At 41.5% G+C, this 17,830-nt stretch overlaps 2 protein-coding genes and 1 pseudogene across 4 annotated transcripts in view; 2 read left to right on the top strand and 1 right to left on the bottom strand.

The window, feature by feature from the left end:
* The first annotated feature begins 2,375 nt into the window (after positions 1–2,375).
* LOC111331142 (uncharacterized) overlaps positions 2,376–17,830 on the top strand; it is a 41,463-nt gene continuing 26,008 nt past the window's right edge. The window contains exon 1 of the mRNA XM_088724885.1: positions 2,376–2,491. The gene's annotated coding sequence lies outside the window, so the exon portion shown is untranslated. The remainder of the gene's footprint in view (positions 2,492–17,830) is intronic.
* LOC111339723 (uncharacterized) lies at positions 2,387–11,190 on the top strand. 3 transcript variants are annotated; one of them, XM_088724903.1, is made up of 3 exons: positions 2,407–2,491; positions 7,211–7,556; positions 8,816–11,190. In XM_088724903.1, the coding sequence occupies exon 3, from the start codon at positions 8,832–8,834 to the stop codon at positions 10,164–10,166; it is 1,335 nt and encodes a 444-aa protein (XP_088581029.1). In that variant the 5' UTR covers positions 2,407–2,491; positions 7,211–7,556; positions 8,816–8,831; the 3' UTR covers positions 10,167–11,190. The 3 variants fall into 3 exon arrangements, with proteins under 3 accessions (XP_022802172.2, XP_088581029.1, XP_022802171.2); XM_022946437.2 differs by lacking the exon at positions 7,211–7,556 and having other exon boundaries at positions 2,387–2,491; XM_022946436.2 differs by lacking the exons at positions 2,407–2,491; positions 7,211–7,556 and adding an exon at positions 5,097–5,249.
* LOC111339724 (uncharacterized) lies at positions 11,605–13,044 on the bottom strand (annotated as a pseudogene).

The raw sequence follows: 17,830 nt of genomic DNA, 5'->3' as shown, positions 1-17,830 counted from the left end.
AGGAGGGCAATAACCAATACACCCTCTGAATGAGGCCTTCCAGTGAAGGGGTACACAGAATAAAGCCCTGTGACCTCTGGTGCAACTGGTGCTAATTCTCTCTCTGTCTCAAAGTTGAATCAAAGACAATTCAAAGGGAAAATCTAACACTCTGTCATACACCATAAGGGGAGTCACCATTACATCCTCCCCTTTAACTGTTTTTGTGAAATTACATTGGTAGAAAAATGGAAAATTAATAAAGTCTCTTTCATCAAGTTTATTAGGTTAATGTTCTTCTCAATGCAGAGGCACATCACAATAACCGATGAGTGAATGACTGCATGTAAAATGTTTCCGGTAATGACATTACCAAACATATCCAAGATAAGACCATGTATTTCGCTGATTTGCTTTTCTCTAATTCCTGTGGCCATCCAAGTCCAAGTGTCCTCTCTCAGACAATTTTATGGAATTATAAATGTTTCTTTAATTTATAGAGAGTTGATTTGAACATTTCCTCCTCGGTTTTCTTCAGTGATAGGCGTGAAGCCTGTAGCAACCTCAATTCCATCCTGCCTTTTCATTCTGTTCACTAACAAAGTCATTTAGTGTAGCAATCCTGTTTACATCTTTCCTAGCTCACAACTAATCTCGAATCTTTAACATGTAGTGTTGGATTCTACCATCAGGAGCTCTACCAGACACCCAGCTTCAAGGGGAAAACAAAACAACGAAACAAATCAATCAATCAATCAATCGATCAAAAAGCAGTTATACCAGCCACAAAAAAATTGAATCCATTAAACTGAGGGAAGGGAGGGGGAAAAATCTACAGTTTCCTTGATTTCAGAAACTTCCCTGAGTGGAGACTTCCATCTTAGATGTTTTTAGATGTTACGAAAATTTCAGCAAGAAAAACACACAACGTTTTGATGACTCCATGTCATCATTCTCAAGTGAGAAGAGAATAAAAATGAATAGTTAATTTATACCGTATGAAGGTGACAAACGTAAAAAGTTAAAAATTTTTTAGAAATTCAAATAAATAATTGCGCGTGTTGAGTTCATAAATGTAAACTATTAAATAAATAGTTTCACCCGTATGGAATCTGATTGTTTGTTCAAAGAGGGCTTCATCTTCTTTATGAAAAGCATTTCATGAACTAAACAGTCCAGTTTCCCGGTGCACTTTTTAAGTACGTTGAAATGCTTGGTCAGGTCGCCGATGGTTTGTAGGCCGTGGTTGTTCTTTAGACGTTTGCCGATGGCCGAATTACGGTGCTCATTAATACGTTGATGTAAATGCCAGCTGGTGTACCCGACATACTCTGCATCACACAGATCACATTTATTATTATATACAACGCATTGTTGGCCAACTATAGGAGGTTTAGGCTCACGTACTCTGAGATCTTCACAGATTTTGCGACTCTTGAACACGGGATGAAGGGTGTGATCGATTTTGTTGCTTAGATCTGATAATTGCCTTTTCACTGCATCAGCTGACTTTTGATCTTTAAAAGGCAAAACCACTCGCTGAACAGCATTTTCGTTGATGGATAATTGAGCTTGCACTCCAGGGTTTTCCGACCTAACTGAGGTGACAAAGTGAGAGATGATGGAATTGATGAGGTGGTCGGGATACTTGAGCTTTGTAAACATCATCTTTAGGTGATCACATTCAGATTTGAAGGACTCCCATGTGGACGACAGGCGGAATGCACGATTCAACATGGTCTTAAGTAGTGATTTCTTGTACCTTTTATCGACGTGGCTCTGGTGATGAAGCAATAGGCCTGTGTTTGGTGGTTTCCGATAAACACTAGTTTCTAGTTTACAGCCTTTCTTGAGCACCTCCATACTTCCATTTATTTCAATTTTTAAAAAAAATTTAACTTTTTACGTTTGTCACCTTCGTACGGTGTAAATTAACTATTCATTTTTATTCTCTTCTCACTTGAGAATAATGACATGGAGTCATCGAAACGTTGTGTGTTTTTCTCGCTAATATTTATTCTTAAATGTCTAAAAAAATCTAATGTCATACGAAAATTTCAGTCAGTTTACCAGCCAAACTGGCTAGTGGAAATTGAAAACCACTAGCCAAAACTGAATTTCAACTAGTCTGTGGCTAGTAGGCTACCGTTAGTGTCGAGCCCTAACTAGGCAGAGATTTTGTCATATTTTATTCAACCAATAATACGAGATTAACGTCCTTACCACTGGTAGGATTTCCTTCTCTTTTCAATAGCTCTTCCCTCTTCTTTGAAGGCAAAGTATAACACAAGGATCGGATGCATTTCCTTTGGTCTTCGACTCAACAACTTTTAGTATGCGATTTTTCTACTATCATCCCCAGGCCCCCTCATGAAAATATATCAAGGCATCATGGGAAAAATTATGGCAGGCGGTACGGCAGGCCAGTACTTACCTCAAACTTAACACCAGGCAATTGACGTTGGCAGAGTTGCCGTGCATCCCTTGAATTCATTTATAAAAGCAATTTTCGGTAAGTAGTTCAAGATAAGATATAAGTGAAATTATTTCTAGCTCATTATATTAGCTGTGGATGTAAGCGGCCTAACACGTTCAGTGGGATGATTAATGCTATTTTGAGGCGATGGCTTGCAGAAATGGTTTTTCTTTGGGTCAAAGGACGAATCTTCATTTCTTTCTCCATGAGGTGTCTCGAGCTAATTTTGTCATGCAAACGCTGTTCACAGCTCGCCGAAAATGTTGTGCTTAGTTGTTTGCTTGTAGTGAAATTCAAGACAATTTTTTCATGGCTTAGCTTTTCTCGCGCGTGGTTACGACCTGCGTAGAGTGTGAAAAATGATTCAATATACTCTAAAGTTTTCGTTTTCGTTTGCGCCTTCTGTAAGTGCTTGTGGCGGTCGACGACATGTCGTAGAGTTTTTTAAATAATTCAGGACGCTGCAAAATGTCCGTTGTGTTGTGTTCGCCTGCTGTAAAGTTATCTTAGTTTTGACGTAGACGACGCACTTTGTAATTTGATGGAATTTGTTGCTCGGTGGTAGAAATTGGGTGTAAGTGGATCCGATACGTGCCAATTTAACCTTGATGACTTCAGGTACTTAGCTACAATGAAAGACCTACGCTTTCGTACGTCGATCTTAAAATTACCTAGCTTTCTGGACTTTTGTTAAGTTGTAGTACGGTTAATGCACCAGGTGCCTGCTTGGTGAGAAATCAGGGCAGCAGAGCTGCAGAATAAAAAGTTACTTTTGGTCTTGGAAGAGGAACAATATTACGAAAACAATACATTTCTAGGAAACTAAGAAAGCAACTTGAACATCGAATTATTTTCACAGATGAAAGGGGTCAATGGGGGCGTGTCGACACTGGCGCTACACCTACAATAACCTCAAATAACTCTCAGTTTTTTTTCTTGGTGATGAATCATCACCTCAAAAGTACATGGAAAGATACCCCAGTTGAAAAAATTGAGGTTCGAACTCGTCTGGAAGTCTGAACGGCTCTCATGATCACAAGCGCCAGTTTGCACGCCCGTGAATAAACAAATTTGAATAATAAAGGCTGATAGTTTCTAAAGAAATTATTTGGGGCTGCGTCGGTGGGGGTAACGAAATAATTTGGATATAACAACAAACTTGAAATGGTAAATTGGCCACCGTAATGATTACAAAGCCCTTCGTTGGAGCGAATAGAGGAATTGTGGGTTGTGTGTGCTTTTAAAGGAAGAAAATGGAGCTACGTTATTGGTGGGAAATATTTTCTGCCTTTAAAAGCACACACAACCCACAATTCCTCTATTCGCTCCGACGAAGGGCTAACGCTCGAAACGTCAGCTTTTGTAATAGATACGGTGGCCAATTTACCATTTCAACTTTTTTGATATATCCAAATTTGAATAATAATTGGGTAAAGTTTAGCTAAACGCTTCGTATTTTCAAGGTTGAAATCGTCCTGCTGGGTCATTTTTAGAGGGAAAGCTTCTCAGGCCCGGTCGTCGAACTTTTCATGTGCCAAACCTAACAGCCCCAATAAGTGCATGAAGTGATCGAGGTTTACTCTGACTATAAAAATTTAGAAGTGCAACACGCGGTAAAGAGAAAGTCGCTAAAATAGCTCTCCTCGGGCGGAGGGTACGGCCACACGTAAGCTACCAAAACAGCGTTAAAACGACCGGAAGCGACAAGGCGGCTACGGAATAAACGCGGAGCCAGTCATAAAAAGGGACATATTCCACACACTTAAATGCAGTTGCCATTAGGTATCTTAACTAATGGTAAAGTACCATCGAGTCTATAAAGAGTGACATGAAAAACGGTAACGCATCCATATGTAAATAAACAGTACTTGAGTTACAATAACAGTGAAGAAATGTTGGAGGTTTCTAAAAATTACTGCTGCCAGCGAAGCAACATAGCGCTAACTCGCCGAAAACGCTTCAAAATGGCCTGAGACGCTCGGAATCAACAAAGAAAACAACAAAGCAATAAGAGAAGCCCATTTTATTTCAAAACAAGACATTTTTTTCTCTCTTTTAAGGCAAACCGATAACATCCCATACAAACCTTTATAAATATAAAACGTTGCGCAACACGTTAAGAGTCACGTCCGCTTTTCTAGTGGTGAGCTTGGGCTGCCTGTGCTCTGGTTTAAAGATTTAATGAGTGTAACCGGAAGGTACCACTCATCGACCCAATGTTTCGATGGATTGGAATTTCGGTTACATTCTTTAAATCTTTAAACCAGAGTAGCATCAAATCCTGGGCTCCTGCGAGTGTTCAAAGGTTGTGAATTGAATAAGAGACTTATGCGGATTTAAGAATTATCACGAGCCAGTCATTCTTGACCTTCAAATCACCTGTCGTGTGCAGAAGAGAAATACAATCACAATGCTCGCAATTCGTGGAAACTGAACAAGGGAGCCGCAATTTTGTCATCCATAATCAGAGAAGGGAGGGGTCCAGGGGTATTATAGGCAGCTTAATTCCTACCTAAGACAAAAACAGTCGCAAAGAAACCATTTAAAGAATCGGTTTTTGTTTTTAGCGGACAATATGCCTCTGCAGCTGTTAATGATTAACTATCTGAGATTAATGAGAAAAGATAGCTTGTGTGGAAGGTTTACCCTACGGTCCCTACCCTTCATACAAGCGTAGGCGCACGTATTTAATCCCAAGGAAAGTCGGTTGGCCCACTTCAAACTTTGCATTAGATAACTGACGTTGACAGAGTTGCTGTGCATCCCTTGAATTCATTTATAAAAGCTATTCTCGGTAAGTAGTTCACGGTAAGATATAAAAGAGAAATGGTTTCCAGCTCATTAGCAGTGAATGTAGGCGGCCTGACACGTTCAGTGGGATGAATAATGCTATTTTGAGGCGATGGCTTGCGGAATGATGGTTTTTCTTTGGGTCGAGGAAGAATCTTCATTTCTTTCTCTGTGAGGTGTCTCATTAGTCTAGCCATTCTGATAAGGGTTCTCGGAGGTTTCACAAGGGTGATTTCAAAATTTATAAGTTTATATCAGTCTACGCTGACGCTAAGGTGCAATTCTCAATGTACCGCTGAATAGCGCAATTCGAAAGTGAAACATGTCAGCTTTGGAAAACAGAGGCTCGTCCAGCTCTTGTACGCCGCTTATTCTTTATTGTTTGATGAAACCAAGAGCATGTTATCAAAAGTAACTATAGCTAGTGACCTCGGGCCTCGTTAACTTTCGTACTCCCCCTTCAGCCTCCCATTTCGGCTCCACGTGGGCTGTTATAAGAGTTCAGTCATAAAAGGGGTGCAGCATGGAATTTTATTTCCTCGAGCTATTTTTATCATGCGAACGCCGTTCACAGCTCTCCGAAAAGATTGTGCTTTTTGCTTGTAGTGAAATTCGAGACAATTTTTCATAGCTTAGCTTTTCAAGTAGTTAGGAACTGCGTAGAGTGTGAAAAATGATTCACTAAACTCTTAAGTTTTCGTTTTCGTTTGCGCTTGCTTAAGTACTTGTGGCGACGTCATGTCGCAGAGTTTTGTAAATAATTCAGAATGCTGCAAATTATTTATTGTGTTGTGTTCGCCTGCTGTAAAGTTATCTTAGTTATGATTAAGACGACACTATTTACAAAGTCGTGTAAGTTGATGGAATTTGCTGTTCGGTGGCAGAAATTGGCCCTAGTGGACTCGATACGTGCTAATTTAAACTTGATGACTTCAGGTACTTAGCTACAATGAAATACCAACGCTTTCATATGTCACAATTATATTACCCAGCTTTCTAGTCTTTTATTAAGTTGTAATATGGTTAATGCACCAGGCGCCTGGGCCTGGAGAAAATCAGGCCAGCAGAAGTGCAGAATAAGAAGTTATTTTTGGTCTCGGCAGAGGAATAACATCCCACAAACGATGCATTTCTAGGAAACTACGGAAGCAACTTGAACAACGAATTATTTTCACAGATGAAAGGGGTCAGTGGGGGCGTTTCGACACTGGCGTTACACTTACAATAACTTCAAATAACTCTCAATTTTTTTTCTTGGTGATGAATCATCACCTCAGATGTACATTGAAAAATACCCCAGTTTAAACAATTGAGGCTCGGACTTATTTGGAACTCTGAACGATTCTCATGATCACAAGCGCCAGCTTGCACGCGCTGGAATAAATAAATTTGAATAGGTAATGAGGTCATGTTTGGCTGAACGCTTCGTATTTTCAAGTTTGAAATTGTCCTGCTGGGTCATTTTTCAAGGGAAAGCTTCTCAGGGCCGGTCATCAAACTTTTCATGAGCCAAACCTAACAGCCCCAATAAATGCATGAAGTGATCGACGTTTACTGTGACTATAAAAATTTAGAAGCGCAACACGCGGTAAAGAGGAAGTCGCTTAAATAGCTCTCCTCGGGCGGAGGGTACGGCCACATGTAGGCTACCAAAATAGCATTAAAACGACCGGAAGTGACTAGGCGGCTACGGAATAAAAGCGGAGCCAGTTATAAAAGGAGGATTAGTCAGGTATCCCACAATTCCACGCTTAGAACGATATTATCAATTCGCTCTAGTCACGTAATCACTCTGTCGAGATGGAGGTAGTTGAGATCTACAGCGAAGTGCTCTCGCGTGCGCCACTAATTTATGTCAACTGCTTGGATTTGGATAGTCAGACTTACATCAAACTTTCCAATTTGGCTTGTTGTCCGAGACTTCCAGGCTTCTCAATGTGATATTCTTTCGATTTACCCAAACAGCTAGAGGATGAAAGCGAAGATCGAAGACGTTCAGTGCTTATAAACTTCCACTTCGATTGCGTCGAAAGTCGGTCTCTTGCCGCTTCGGATATTCGACCATATGACGAATATGAAGGAGATAACAACATCCCAGAAATGCCCTGGCTAGACTTACAAGTCTCAAATTGTAATATTGCAGTTGCTACCCGACGAAATGAAAAATCGCCGTGAAGAGCCAGTCTTCTGAAGAAGTGGCAAGCGACCCGAGTTACCAAAAGAAATAAAGAAAACACTCCATCACAAGATACTAACCTTAATTCGGGAGCAAACCTTTACACAGATATACTAAAAGGGGCATTTAATACAGGTAGCAAAGGCTATTGATAGATCAAAAGCGGGCCGGGTGATACACCAGTCGAGGAAAGACGTCAAAATTTTGGCGCCAATTTAAACAATTTTCAACGGCCACATATTCCTACAAAATTTGGGGACTTAAGGGAACCTTCGCAAATATTGAAAAATGCCATTATTCAGGCACCACCAGGCGGAATAAAATGCTTAAGTACCCACCAATAATAGCACAACAGGCAAATATCGATCAAGCGTTAGAGTAAAGCGCATAAACAAAGCCACTCAGTCGTGCATACCACTCATAACAAGGGCGTTTCTTTTCCATTTAGAGAAGAGCAAGTTCAAGTATTAAACTACTAAAGTCAAGTTAACTGTTACAAGAATACATAAAACCGTTCAAATCACCTTCCGTACTCCTGAATAAGGACAAACAGCCGTTTAAAATTCAGTCGACTTTCTAGTGCGTGCACTCGAATTCGACGCAATCAGAGTTATTAACTCTGATGCAATGTGACACCTTCTCATCGATAATAACGCGCAAGGGCTAATGGGATACCGGACTGATCCTCCTTTACTAATGATAAAGTACCATCGAGTCTAAAGAGTGATATGAAACACGGTAACGCAACCATATGTAAATAAACAGTACTCGAGCTCAGTAATACAGTGAAGAAATAATGGAGATTTCTAAGAATTACTTCTGGCAGCGAAGCTGTAGAGTAATACTGTAGAATACCGCTAACTCGAACTCGGTTAACTCGAATCCCCCTCTAACTCGAACAAGACTCGATTTCCCTTGGATTTGACTCCAACTTTGCAAACATTTACTATCAGCTATCTCGGCAAGTCGAACTCCCTATTAATTAAATCAAACCGATTTAACTTACCCAAGGGTTAAATTTACCCAAATAACTAAAAAAAAAAACAAAAAACGCCGGTCGAAAAACGTCAAAGTGTCATAGCAGATTGACATGTCCCAATCTGTAGTCGCGATTGATACAAACGTAATAACATTTTTGAAAACGGAGTGCATTTAGCTAAATTTCCAAAAATTAACGTTCTCATCGAAAAAGGCCTTCTAAAAAAACTGAATGTACTAAAATGACTAATGGTTTAGCAAGAATGCCGGGGTAAAAACATGATTTTCTTCTGTTCATTAATGGGATACCTGATATTCAACTTCAATCGGACAACTCGAACCCCCTCTAACTCGTTTCCCCTAAGAGTTTTTATTGCATTCTTTTTCTCCTAAAATGGCTTAATTACATTTCCCAGGTCTCAGCTTTGAACGATGGTTATTCTACCGTTAATGCTATTGATTGTGGTTAAGTTGGGATGGGCCGCCCAGTGTAACAAGTGGTCTGGACCGGCTGGAACTGTAGAATGCATTCAGATACAGCGGTACAATAACGAATACCAGTGGGCGACGTGCTTGACAGATGCATACATTAAGCAAAAGAGTAACCAAAAACACCTATGTCTTGACCGAACTCGAGTTTACTGCTGGTACCAGTGTATGCTTGAAGAGAATAACAAGGAAGATGGACCAGTGACGAGCGATTGTTCCTGTTCTCCCAGCAATCCAACCTCATATCCAAACACCCTCACGCCTACCACATTACTGCCTTCACAGTGCTATAGTCCACCAGGGGACTCCTGTGGTTGGTACCGCAACTGCTTGGAAAAAAAGTATCCCTGTGAAGCTACAAGTAATGGATATGCAATAAAATACGCTGAACATTTTTGCAAGCTGTATAACGAAAACTTTGCAAAATTCAGTCTTACCGGAAAAAACTGGGTTAACGGGGTTCGTAAATGCCTCCAAGTCTCACTGGTACCACTACTACGGCCATGGGCCAACCCAACCTGTAAAGAGATACGAGACAGAGCGTTCGCCTCTCACACACCATGTTACCTGCATCCAGACAAAGGCGTGCCGTCCGTCTGTGATCTCGACTGCTCCGATTACTACCAGATCTTTTGGACCATCAAGGGTTCCTTTGTCAAAGTCGACACACTCTGGGAATCTCTCAAGGGAATGTGGAATATAGGAAATGAATGTGGATGGTCTGCTAACATCAAGAAATGCTACAGAGAGCTAAAAGATGGCCCAGTCAGAGTGACCAAGCTGAAGATCAAAAGGTTTCTGCGATTAAGACGCTCAACTGATCCTCTTCCTGAGTCTGATGCTCAAAGCCGATTCGCAGACGGAGTTGGCTCAGCCATTGCGAGTGCCTTGAGGTGGAACTCAAATGTGATGGACTGGCTCGCCTATACTGGGAGAGTTGAAGATGCAGAAAACCTGGAAATTGTCGTCTTATTAGCGGATAAGAAAGCCCTGGGTATCGTTTCGACATCCACTCCATCCATCGACTTCAACCGGACCATCCAAGAATTTGCCTCAGCTGTACAACAAGGAGCGCTCCCGTTAATAGTGGAGGGACACAATGTCTGGGTAAGGACCTTGGCCTCGTGTTCTGATAAAGCCTGCAACAGCACCCAGACACTGGCAGTGTCAGACAAGCCTCCAAACTGGAATGGTGCTGCTGAGATTTCACGTGGTAAAGTTGTCATGTGTGGAACCATCGCTGTGTTGATCATGATGATGAACAAACTGTTTTATTAAAAGCATACACGCCCCTTTCGGGAAGCTTTAGTTTTTCTGTTTCTTGAGCGTAGGAACATTGACTAATCATGCGTCCTAGCAGTTGTTATAACGGTCTGTCACACGCTGGACGTAATGCTTAATACCTTCTGGCTGACACATTTCGAGTCCCTATCTATTGCTAAAAAGCTTTACCAAAAAAGTCACGGTACACCTCACTAGTTTTACTCTTGCAATGCTTGCAACAATCAAAGCGATCATTAGCTTCAGCATGTTAGGCCAGGTCATGGCACTAGACCCTCGAGACAACACTGCAGCAGCACCTCCACTTAATCAAAAACTCAGGATTAGAGCCACGATTCAATTCAGGGCCACGGAATATAGGCTCTTTTTCAGAGCTTACGAAAAGGAGCATTTCAAGTGCTGTGGTAAATCGATTAGATATGTTCTAGATTTCTATTCTGTCGGTGTTAATGCCATAGGAAGACTTCAGAGAGTGACAGGCCCTTAAATTAACTGAGAGTTATTCGAAGCCGTAGGATATAGAGGATTTTATAACCAAACTCAGAATCTAAGCTGATTTCATTGGATGTGTCGCAGAAGGAAGAGCAGAACCTGTTTGTCAAGTAGATAAGAGACGTAATTAGAGAGGTCACTCACAAACTGCGGTAGTTTGTTTGATTATCAGATAAAATCAGTGTCTCTTATAGTTTAGTGCTTTTCTCCACTGGAAGGACCAATTGATAGGGTATCGTTGTTTCTATGATACAGAGTGAGTAAACACAGACCGACCTTTAGCATAATTAGTTAATGAATCAAGTTTAATCATTATAGAAAGGCTTTCTGAAGTGATATAATCTACTTATACCTTATTACACGCATATAGGCACGAGTGCTTGTTTTATACCTTTTATGTCAGTTTAGAACTGTAACGCCGATTTTGCTATTTCGAATATTCCTATCTAAATAGAGTAATGCCATTATATAAGCGTCTTAGACTATTATAACCATTGTTAACCATTAAAAGCATTTAACCACAATGAAATAGTGAGTGACATTTACGTTGCACGCATTACAACCCGGCACCCGGTTCCAACCACTGCAAAGATCACCACCGGAAATACTAAGCAAAAACCTGGTAACTGACTTAGTCCGAGGAAGAAAAATGGCATTTACTGGGCATGTGTCAGCGACCGGTCATTATTTATCTCGCGGGGTGGGGGAGGGAGTGTTGGAGGATCTTGGTTGTGTCACGATACAATTTATGGGCTCTTCCTGAAGCTCTGTATTAATCTAATGATTCACCTCTCAATGGCAGTTAGCAGTCAATTCTCTTAAGTCATCCCTTTATACCCTGTTGGTCACGGTGACGACTGATCTCTCCTCTGTTTCCCCTGAAAATCTTATGTTCTGCACTAACTTAAGCGAATAAAACCAAATGAAAACAAGACACAACAAATCATGGACTGCGAGCAACGCCATCAATCAGTTTATTGAACTACAATTGAAATATATGATTATAATCGTAACCGGATCTATCAACTACGAGTAAGCGAGCCAGGGGGGCCAGAAAAAACCTGCCTCAAAAAACCCCGTAGGGAAAACACTGGACAGGAAGTCTGGGACGGGCCAGGCACCACTTACGTCCCCCGCCAGGACTTCTAGGCTACAGCAAATAGATGGACATAATAAATACGATAAATAAATTGATTGCCATAAATAGCAAATAGAACTACAATAGTTATAAACTAGCAAAAAAGCACAAATAATCGCAAAATAATGACAAGAAACGCTCTTTCAGCTAAGTAAGAATAAACTGTAAACTAACGTAATATAAAGTATACCCTCAGAGCAAAAGCGATTTTGAAACGCTTAAACGGTCTTAAATTGTATGTTTAATGTATCTGTCCTTCGAGGAAGGACACCTCCACCCAGCATGCATATCCAATAAATCGCCCAGTATGCGCCTACAAGCGGGGTTCGACGCTGCGCCAGACCTCATACTATGCGTGCCGTACTTTGAAACGTCGTCAACGGCTGGATGTACTTCTTGAATTCCTCTCTAAGAGTAGAAATAGACACGCCCTTGCTAGCGTGGAAATAATCGCCAGATTTGGACTTAACAATACGACGAACAAACGTAAGCGATGAATTAGACTGCGACAAAACCTGAATAATTCGTTCAGTAATGGAAACTGGGCACGTAGATTTCCCAGACCTGGCAAGATAAGGTGTGACCTTCCCAATACTGGTCATTTTTTCGCTTGGAGACGTAAATAGACATGTGGTGAGCATTAATGGTCGCATCCTTAAGGAAAAAACTGTTAATTTCATCAATACGAAAATCCCATAGAAACCAACTAATGAACAAAAAACGAAGAGTGGCAAGAGAATTACTCGAAACATAACGTTCGGCAATTGCCTGCAGCGTGTCTATGGATAAATCCTCTTTCGGGCTAACAGGACGAGCCAATTTTCTTTACGCGCCCTCAAGGGAAGATTTCACAAGGGGATGGTTGGATAGACATATTTCTAGCCCAGCTTTAGAGTGGGCCCACTTAATGCCATAAACAACAGCTTCTATGGAGGAGACACCCGTATTGTTCGCAAGGCGAACGTTCGTAAGTTCTGTAATAAAAAGTGCAATATACAAGGGCTTTGTCGGAATGACAGGGACACCAATCTTCGAGGACACCCATCCGCGCCATCTCAACCAGCCCGACTTGTACGTGGTTAAGGTAGACGGGGCCCTGGATCCCAACTGCAAATCAAGAAGGTCTGGAACCAAGCTGCGTAGTAATGGGTCCTCCAAAGCTGCCGCGTCGCTCCAAATCCCGGAAATTAGAACCTCTGAAAAACAAAAACATAAGGTGAACGAAACGAAAACGGAAAACTGAAAAGCGCAAGTTCATACAGAAGGGAAATATCGGTATGAAAACAGGATATTCCAGACGCGATGGTCGGCTGCGCGGCATAAACTTACCCATACCAAATAAATTTGCAAAATCCAGGTGCCACCACAGGCCAGGTGCCATAACAGGGCAAACAAAACGCCACATTGGGCCTAAAATTGCCAACTCAGGCCTTAAGATACGCCACATAAGGCTAAAATCATACGCCAAATCAGGCTCGAAAATGCGCCAAAAAAGCCAAGTATGCGTAACCAAAAAACGAGACAGGAAAAAGTGCATCACCGGGCTCGAAAAGTATGCCACAAGGGCTAGACAACTCCCCTAAAATCTAAACGCAAAGCCAGCATTCTGAACTTCGGGCAACCACGCAAAACAAAAGGTCGAGACTTATAGATCTGCTTCTGACAAGGACCCTCCAGTAGTAGATCTGCGACTGCAGGCAGAACAAACATTTCCGCGACATACGAGCTAAACCGAGGAGACCCTTCACGCAAGAAAGGCCAAAAATGAGCGGAGGGCCATTCGGGGATGATCAATGTCCCGCGGCCAGAGCAAGACATGAGATGACGGACAGAATTGACGATTAGACTAACTGGGGGACATATCCAGTTGTTTTCGACGCTCCAGTCTTGTGCCAATGCGTCGACCCCACTGCATCCGGGAGAGGCAAACTTCGAGTTAAACCGAGGGAGCTGAGCATTGTAATAGGTCGCGAAGCGGTGGAATGTATGAGGACCCCATTTAGCATCAAGGAGGCAGAAAACTGAAGGATTGATGCGCCAATCTTCCTTTTCAACGAATCGGCTAAGGAGATCAGCCTTCTCATTCTACGACCTGGGAATCCACCGTTCTTCAAGGGTGATCCCGTTTGAAAAACAAAAATCAAAAATGCTCATAGCAACAGACTGGAGGTGGACTTTGGAACTGCCAACAGAAACTATTCTCGCAGCGCCTTGATTGTCATTTAAAACCTTTACTCTCTTCTGCTGCAGCTTCTCCACAAAGGACAATAGAACATAATAAGTAGCTTTCAACACGCGGTACGTGGAGCTCTGACCAAGATCTTCAGACGTGAACATGCCGCTAGCCATTCCGCCGTCCAAGGAGGCCGAAAACCCGCCGAACGCGACATCACTTGCATCAGAGAAAATAACCGCCGACGAATCAGGGGGTGGACGAAGAGAATAGCCGTTAAACGAGTCGATATTGCTGTACCAAAATCTCAACTCTTCCAAAAGAGCCGGAGAAAAACGAAGGGTGTGGTCCCACCTTTTCCACCTTCCTTTCAGGAATATGAAAAAGACAGTAATAGTGTTAATTACGAAACCAGACTTATATACCACGGGTAGAGGCAAGGTAGAGTTATTCATTGATCAAGTGACTCCTTTCATTGCTCTAATTCAACTTTCCTTCACTCAGTGATAAATATAGTAGATTTACTATACAATACTCGCGATTAGTTAATTTGCCTTTACTTAGGAAAGTAGATTAACGACACGATTGAGTACATATGGAAATTGTCCTTACAATAGTAATGCTATGTAACGCAATACACTAAACACAACAATCGTGGCGCAGTGCACTATGGTTAAAAGCTGCGATGCATTCTGGTAAAAAGTGATGAATTCGAGAATTAGCATTTCTTATATTCTTTTCCAGTCCTGATAATGATGCTGCTCGCTCGCTACGCTCGCTGCATGCGCAACAATCAGACTATGCGTTATATTTCAGTTACTTCTTAATAATGAAGTGTACCCACTATAGTTTACGCTGAAAAGAAAACCTCATAAATTTGTTTCGATATCTCAACGCAACGAATATATCATCAGTTTGGATTGCCATTCATTAATGAACAGTTTTCTACACATAGTCCAGTTCCCGACAAAAGAAAAACAACTCACCATTGTTGCAATGTACGGAGCTAAGATTCCAGCAACTCGAGCAGCTGTAGATCCTGTTCCTTGGGCCGTGTTCCTATGAAAATAGAGGTCTTAGAATGAGCAGCAAGATAGAGGAGTTTAAGAACAAGGTGGAGAGGGTTGTTGAAGTCCTAAATGTAATTTCCTCAAATGTAATAAAGTCCTAAATCTGATAACACTTGATTTTAAGTGTAATAAAGTCCTAAATGTACTAACATTTGGTCCTAAATGTGAAAAGTCTCCAATGCAATCGTTTGACTGCGCTAGTGCATTGTTGTTATAGCGGACACCCACATTGAGGTGTTAGAGCGACAGCTGTTGCACCAAAAAATCCTCTGACCAGTATTCATGTCACATTGCGGGCTCGCTGATATCAGTCAGCATCTTTTTACTTGTTAGTCACAAGTCGAGTAACATTGGCTGGAGACCGTTACACTGACGGCATCAAATGACAACTGGCAAAACAATGAGTACGCTGACCAATACCTCCATATATCACTAGCTCAGAATCAACAATAGACTTTTGAAAAATGTGATAACGTTCTACTCGTGTGATCACTGTTGGAGGTAAAACTTGGACAAGAAAGTCTTCAGACTTGTAGGTCGAACAATTTGCAGGCTTGGATATAAATTTTTTGTCTTTACTTTCTTGACCAGACCTTGTTAAGGTTACCATGTACCTTCCAGGGTGTCTCGCGTGCAAGCGATGTAGCGCGTCCGGTTTAAACTGTAGATATCTAAACCCCTATATCAAATTAAAGCTAATAGGACTGGCTATCAGACTATACTAAAACTTTAAAAAAAAAAATGAATTGTCGAATTTTTCACGACTTCTAAATGCGAGCGGCCGAATCACCTTTTAAAAGCTACAAGTCAAAGGGAATTTGTTCGATTAGTCTCAAATTTTGACAGTAGCTAGTTTTACATATAAACAACAAAAAATTATCTCCGATTTTTTTATTTCTAAATACTTTTTTTTCAAGACCGATTTTTGTACGATCGCTCTACATTTTTATAATCCTATTTCAAAAATGTTCTGTAACTCTTCACTGAAATTGAATATGGCAAATCGTAGACACGTTTTTTTAGCGCTTTGGCCGCAGGAACACATTAAGTAAGCGAAAAACAAAATTCGCTTTAACATGTAACGTTCAAAAGGTGATTCGGGCGTTCGCATTTAAAAGTCGTGAAAAATTCGACAATTAATTTTATAACATAGCGCGCGCGCTAGTCCTATGTAATTCCTATTGCGTCAACATGAACAAAATCTTTATATACGCACGGCCGTGCTCAATAAAATGACGTGTGCAGTTTCAAAATAGCTGCAAAATTTCTGTCGTGTGAGTTCCTTAAGTTAAAATTTCGGAAAACGATATTAATAAATCGAAGACCAACCAAACTTTCTTTGGCTTTCGACCTTCCCGCAAGTAGTCAAGCTAACAAGCACTACGAAAACGAAACATAACAGGCCCGTTTCCCGAATTTATCGGAACAGGAGCTGGAGAAAATTTTAGCTGAAAGACATCCAGCAAGAACTAAGAAGACTACAAATGGGTCTGTGGCGACTTTTAAAGGTAAACTTCTCTGTTGATGACGTTTTTTTGGTTACATTTGTTAACTCTACCGAAATCCATTTAATTACAAAATCAACAAAACAATCGCAGACGCCAACATTTTCGGGCAACTTTCATTTAAAAAAACATTACAAAACATCATTCAGCGCCCAAATTGTTTTCGTATGTTATAAAAGAATTGTTTCATGCTTTTAGCTGTGCGTATATCGAGTTATGGATGCACTTGGGAAGTTTGGAGAGCACTCAAGAAGCTAGAGTTACTCTCAGCTGCGCCTCGAGCAACTCTTACGCTTCTCTCGTGCTCTCCAAACTCCCCGCGTGCATCCATAGCTCGATAAACGCACGCTAAGCATGAAACAATTCTTAATTTTTTCAAAATTTTTGGTATAGTCTGATAGCCATTCCTAGAAGCTTTAATTTGATACCAGGGTTTAGATATCTACAGTTTAAACCGGACGCGTTATATCGCTTGCACGCGAGACACCCCTGAAGGTGCACGGTAACTTTAAGACGCTCTACTGATCCTTTTCCTGAGTCCGATGCTCAAAGTCGATTCGCAGACTAAGTTGGCTCAGCCATTGCGAGTGGCTTGAGGTGGCACTCAGATCTGATGGACTGGCTCGTCTGTACCGACTGGGAGAGCTGAAGAGGCAGAAAACCTGGAAATTGTCGTCTTATTAGCGGATAAGAAAGCCCTGGGTATTGTTTTGACATCCAATACATCCATCGACTTCAACCAGACCATCGAAGAATTTGCCTCAGCTGTACAACAGGGAGCGCTCCCGTTGAAAGTGGAGAGACACAATGTCTGGGTGAGGACCTTGGCGTCGTGTTCTGATAAAGCCTGCAACAGCACCCAGACACTGGCAGTGTCAGACAAGCCTCCAAACTGGACTGGTGCTGCTGAGATCTCACGCGGTAAAGCTGTCAAGTGTGGAACCATCGCTGTGTGGATCATGATGATGAACAAACTGTTTTACTAAAAGCATACACGCCCGTGTCGGGGAGCTTTAGTTTTTCTGTTTCTTGAGCGTAAGAACGTAGACTAATCATACGTAATAGTTGTTATAAGTAGGTATAAGTTGGTATAAGTTGTTATAATGGTCTGTCACACGCTGAACTTAATGAGAGTCTCAATGGCAGGGGGGGGGGGGGTAACCTTGGCGGTTGATGGTTAGAAATAAGCCCTTATGACGGTTGACGGTGAAATTTTGGGGTCATTTAACGGTTGGCAGTTAATATTTTGGAATGTCGTTTATAAAACGAACTAAACGCGCGAA

Source organism: Stylophora pistillata, chromosome 1 (assembly GCF_964205215.1).
Source record: "Stylophora pistillata chromosome 1, jaStyPist1.2, whole genome shotgun sequence".
Classification (NCBI taxonomy): domain Eukaryota; kingdom Metazoa; phylum Cnidaria; class Anthozoa; order Scleractinia; family Pocilloporidae; genus Stylophora; species Stylophora pistillata.
Note: the sequence above shows the minus strand (reverse complement) of the source record. Positions and strands in the feature narration are given on the sequence as shown.

Coding starts and splice junctions, on each gene's coding strand:
- LOC111339723 (XM_022946437.2), top strand. CDS start 8,832: ATGGTTATTCTACCGTTAATGCTATTGATTGTGGTTAAGTTGGGATGG.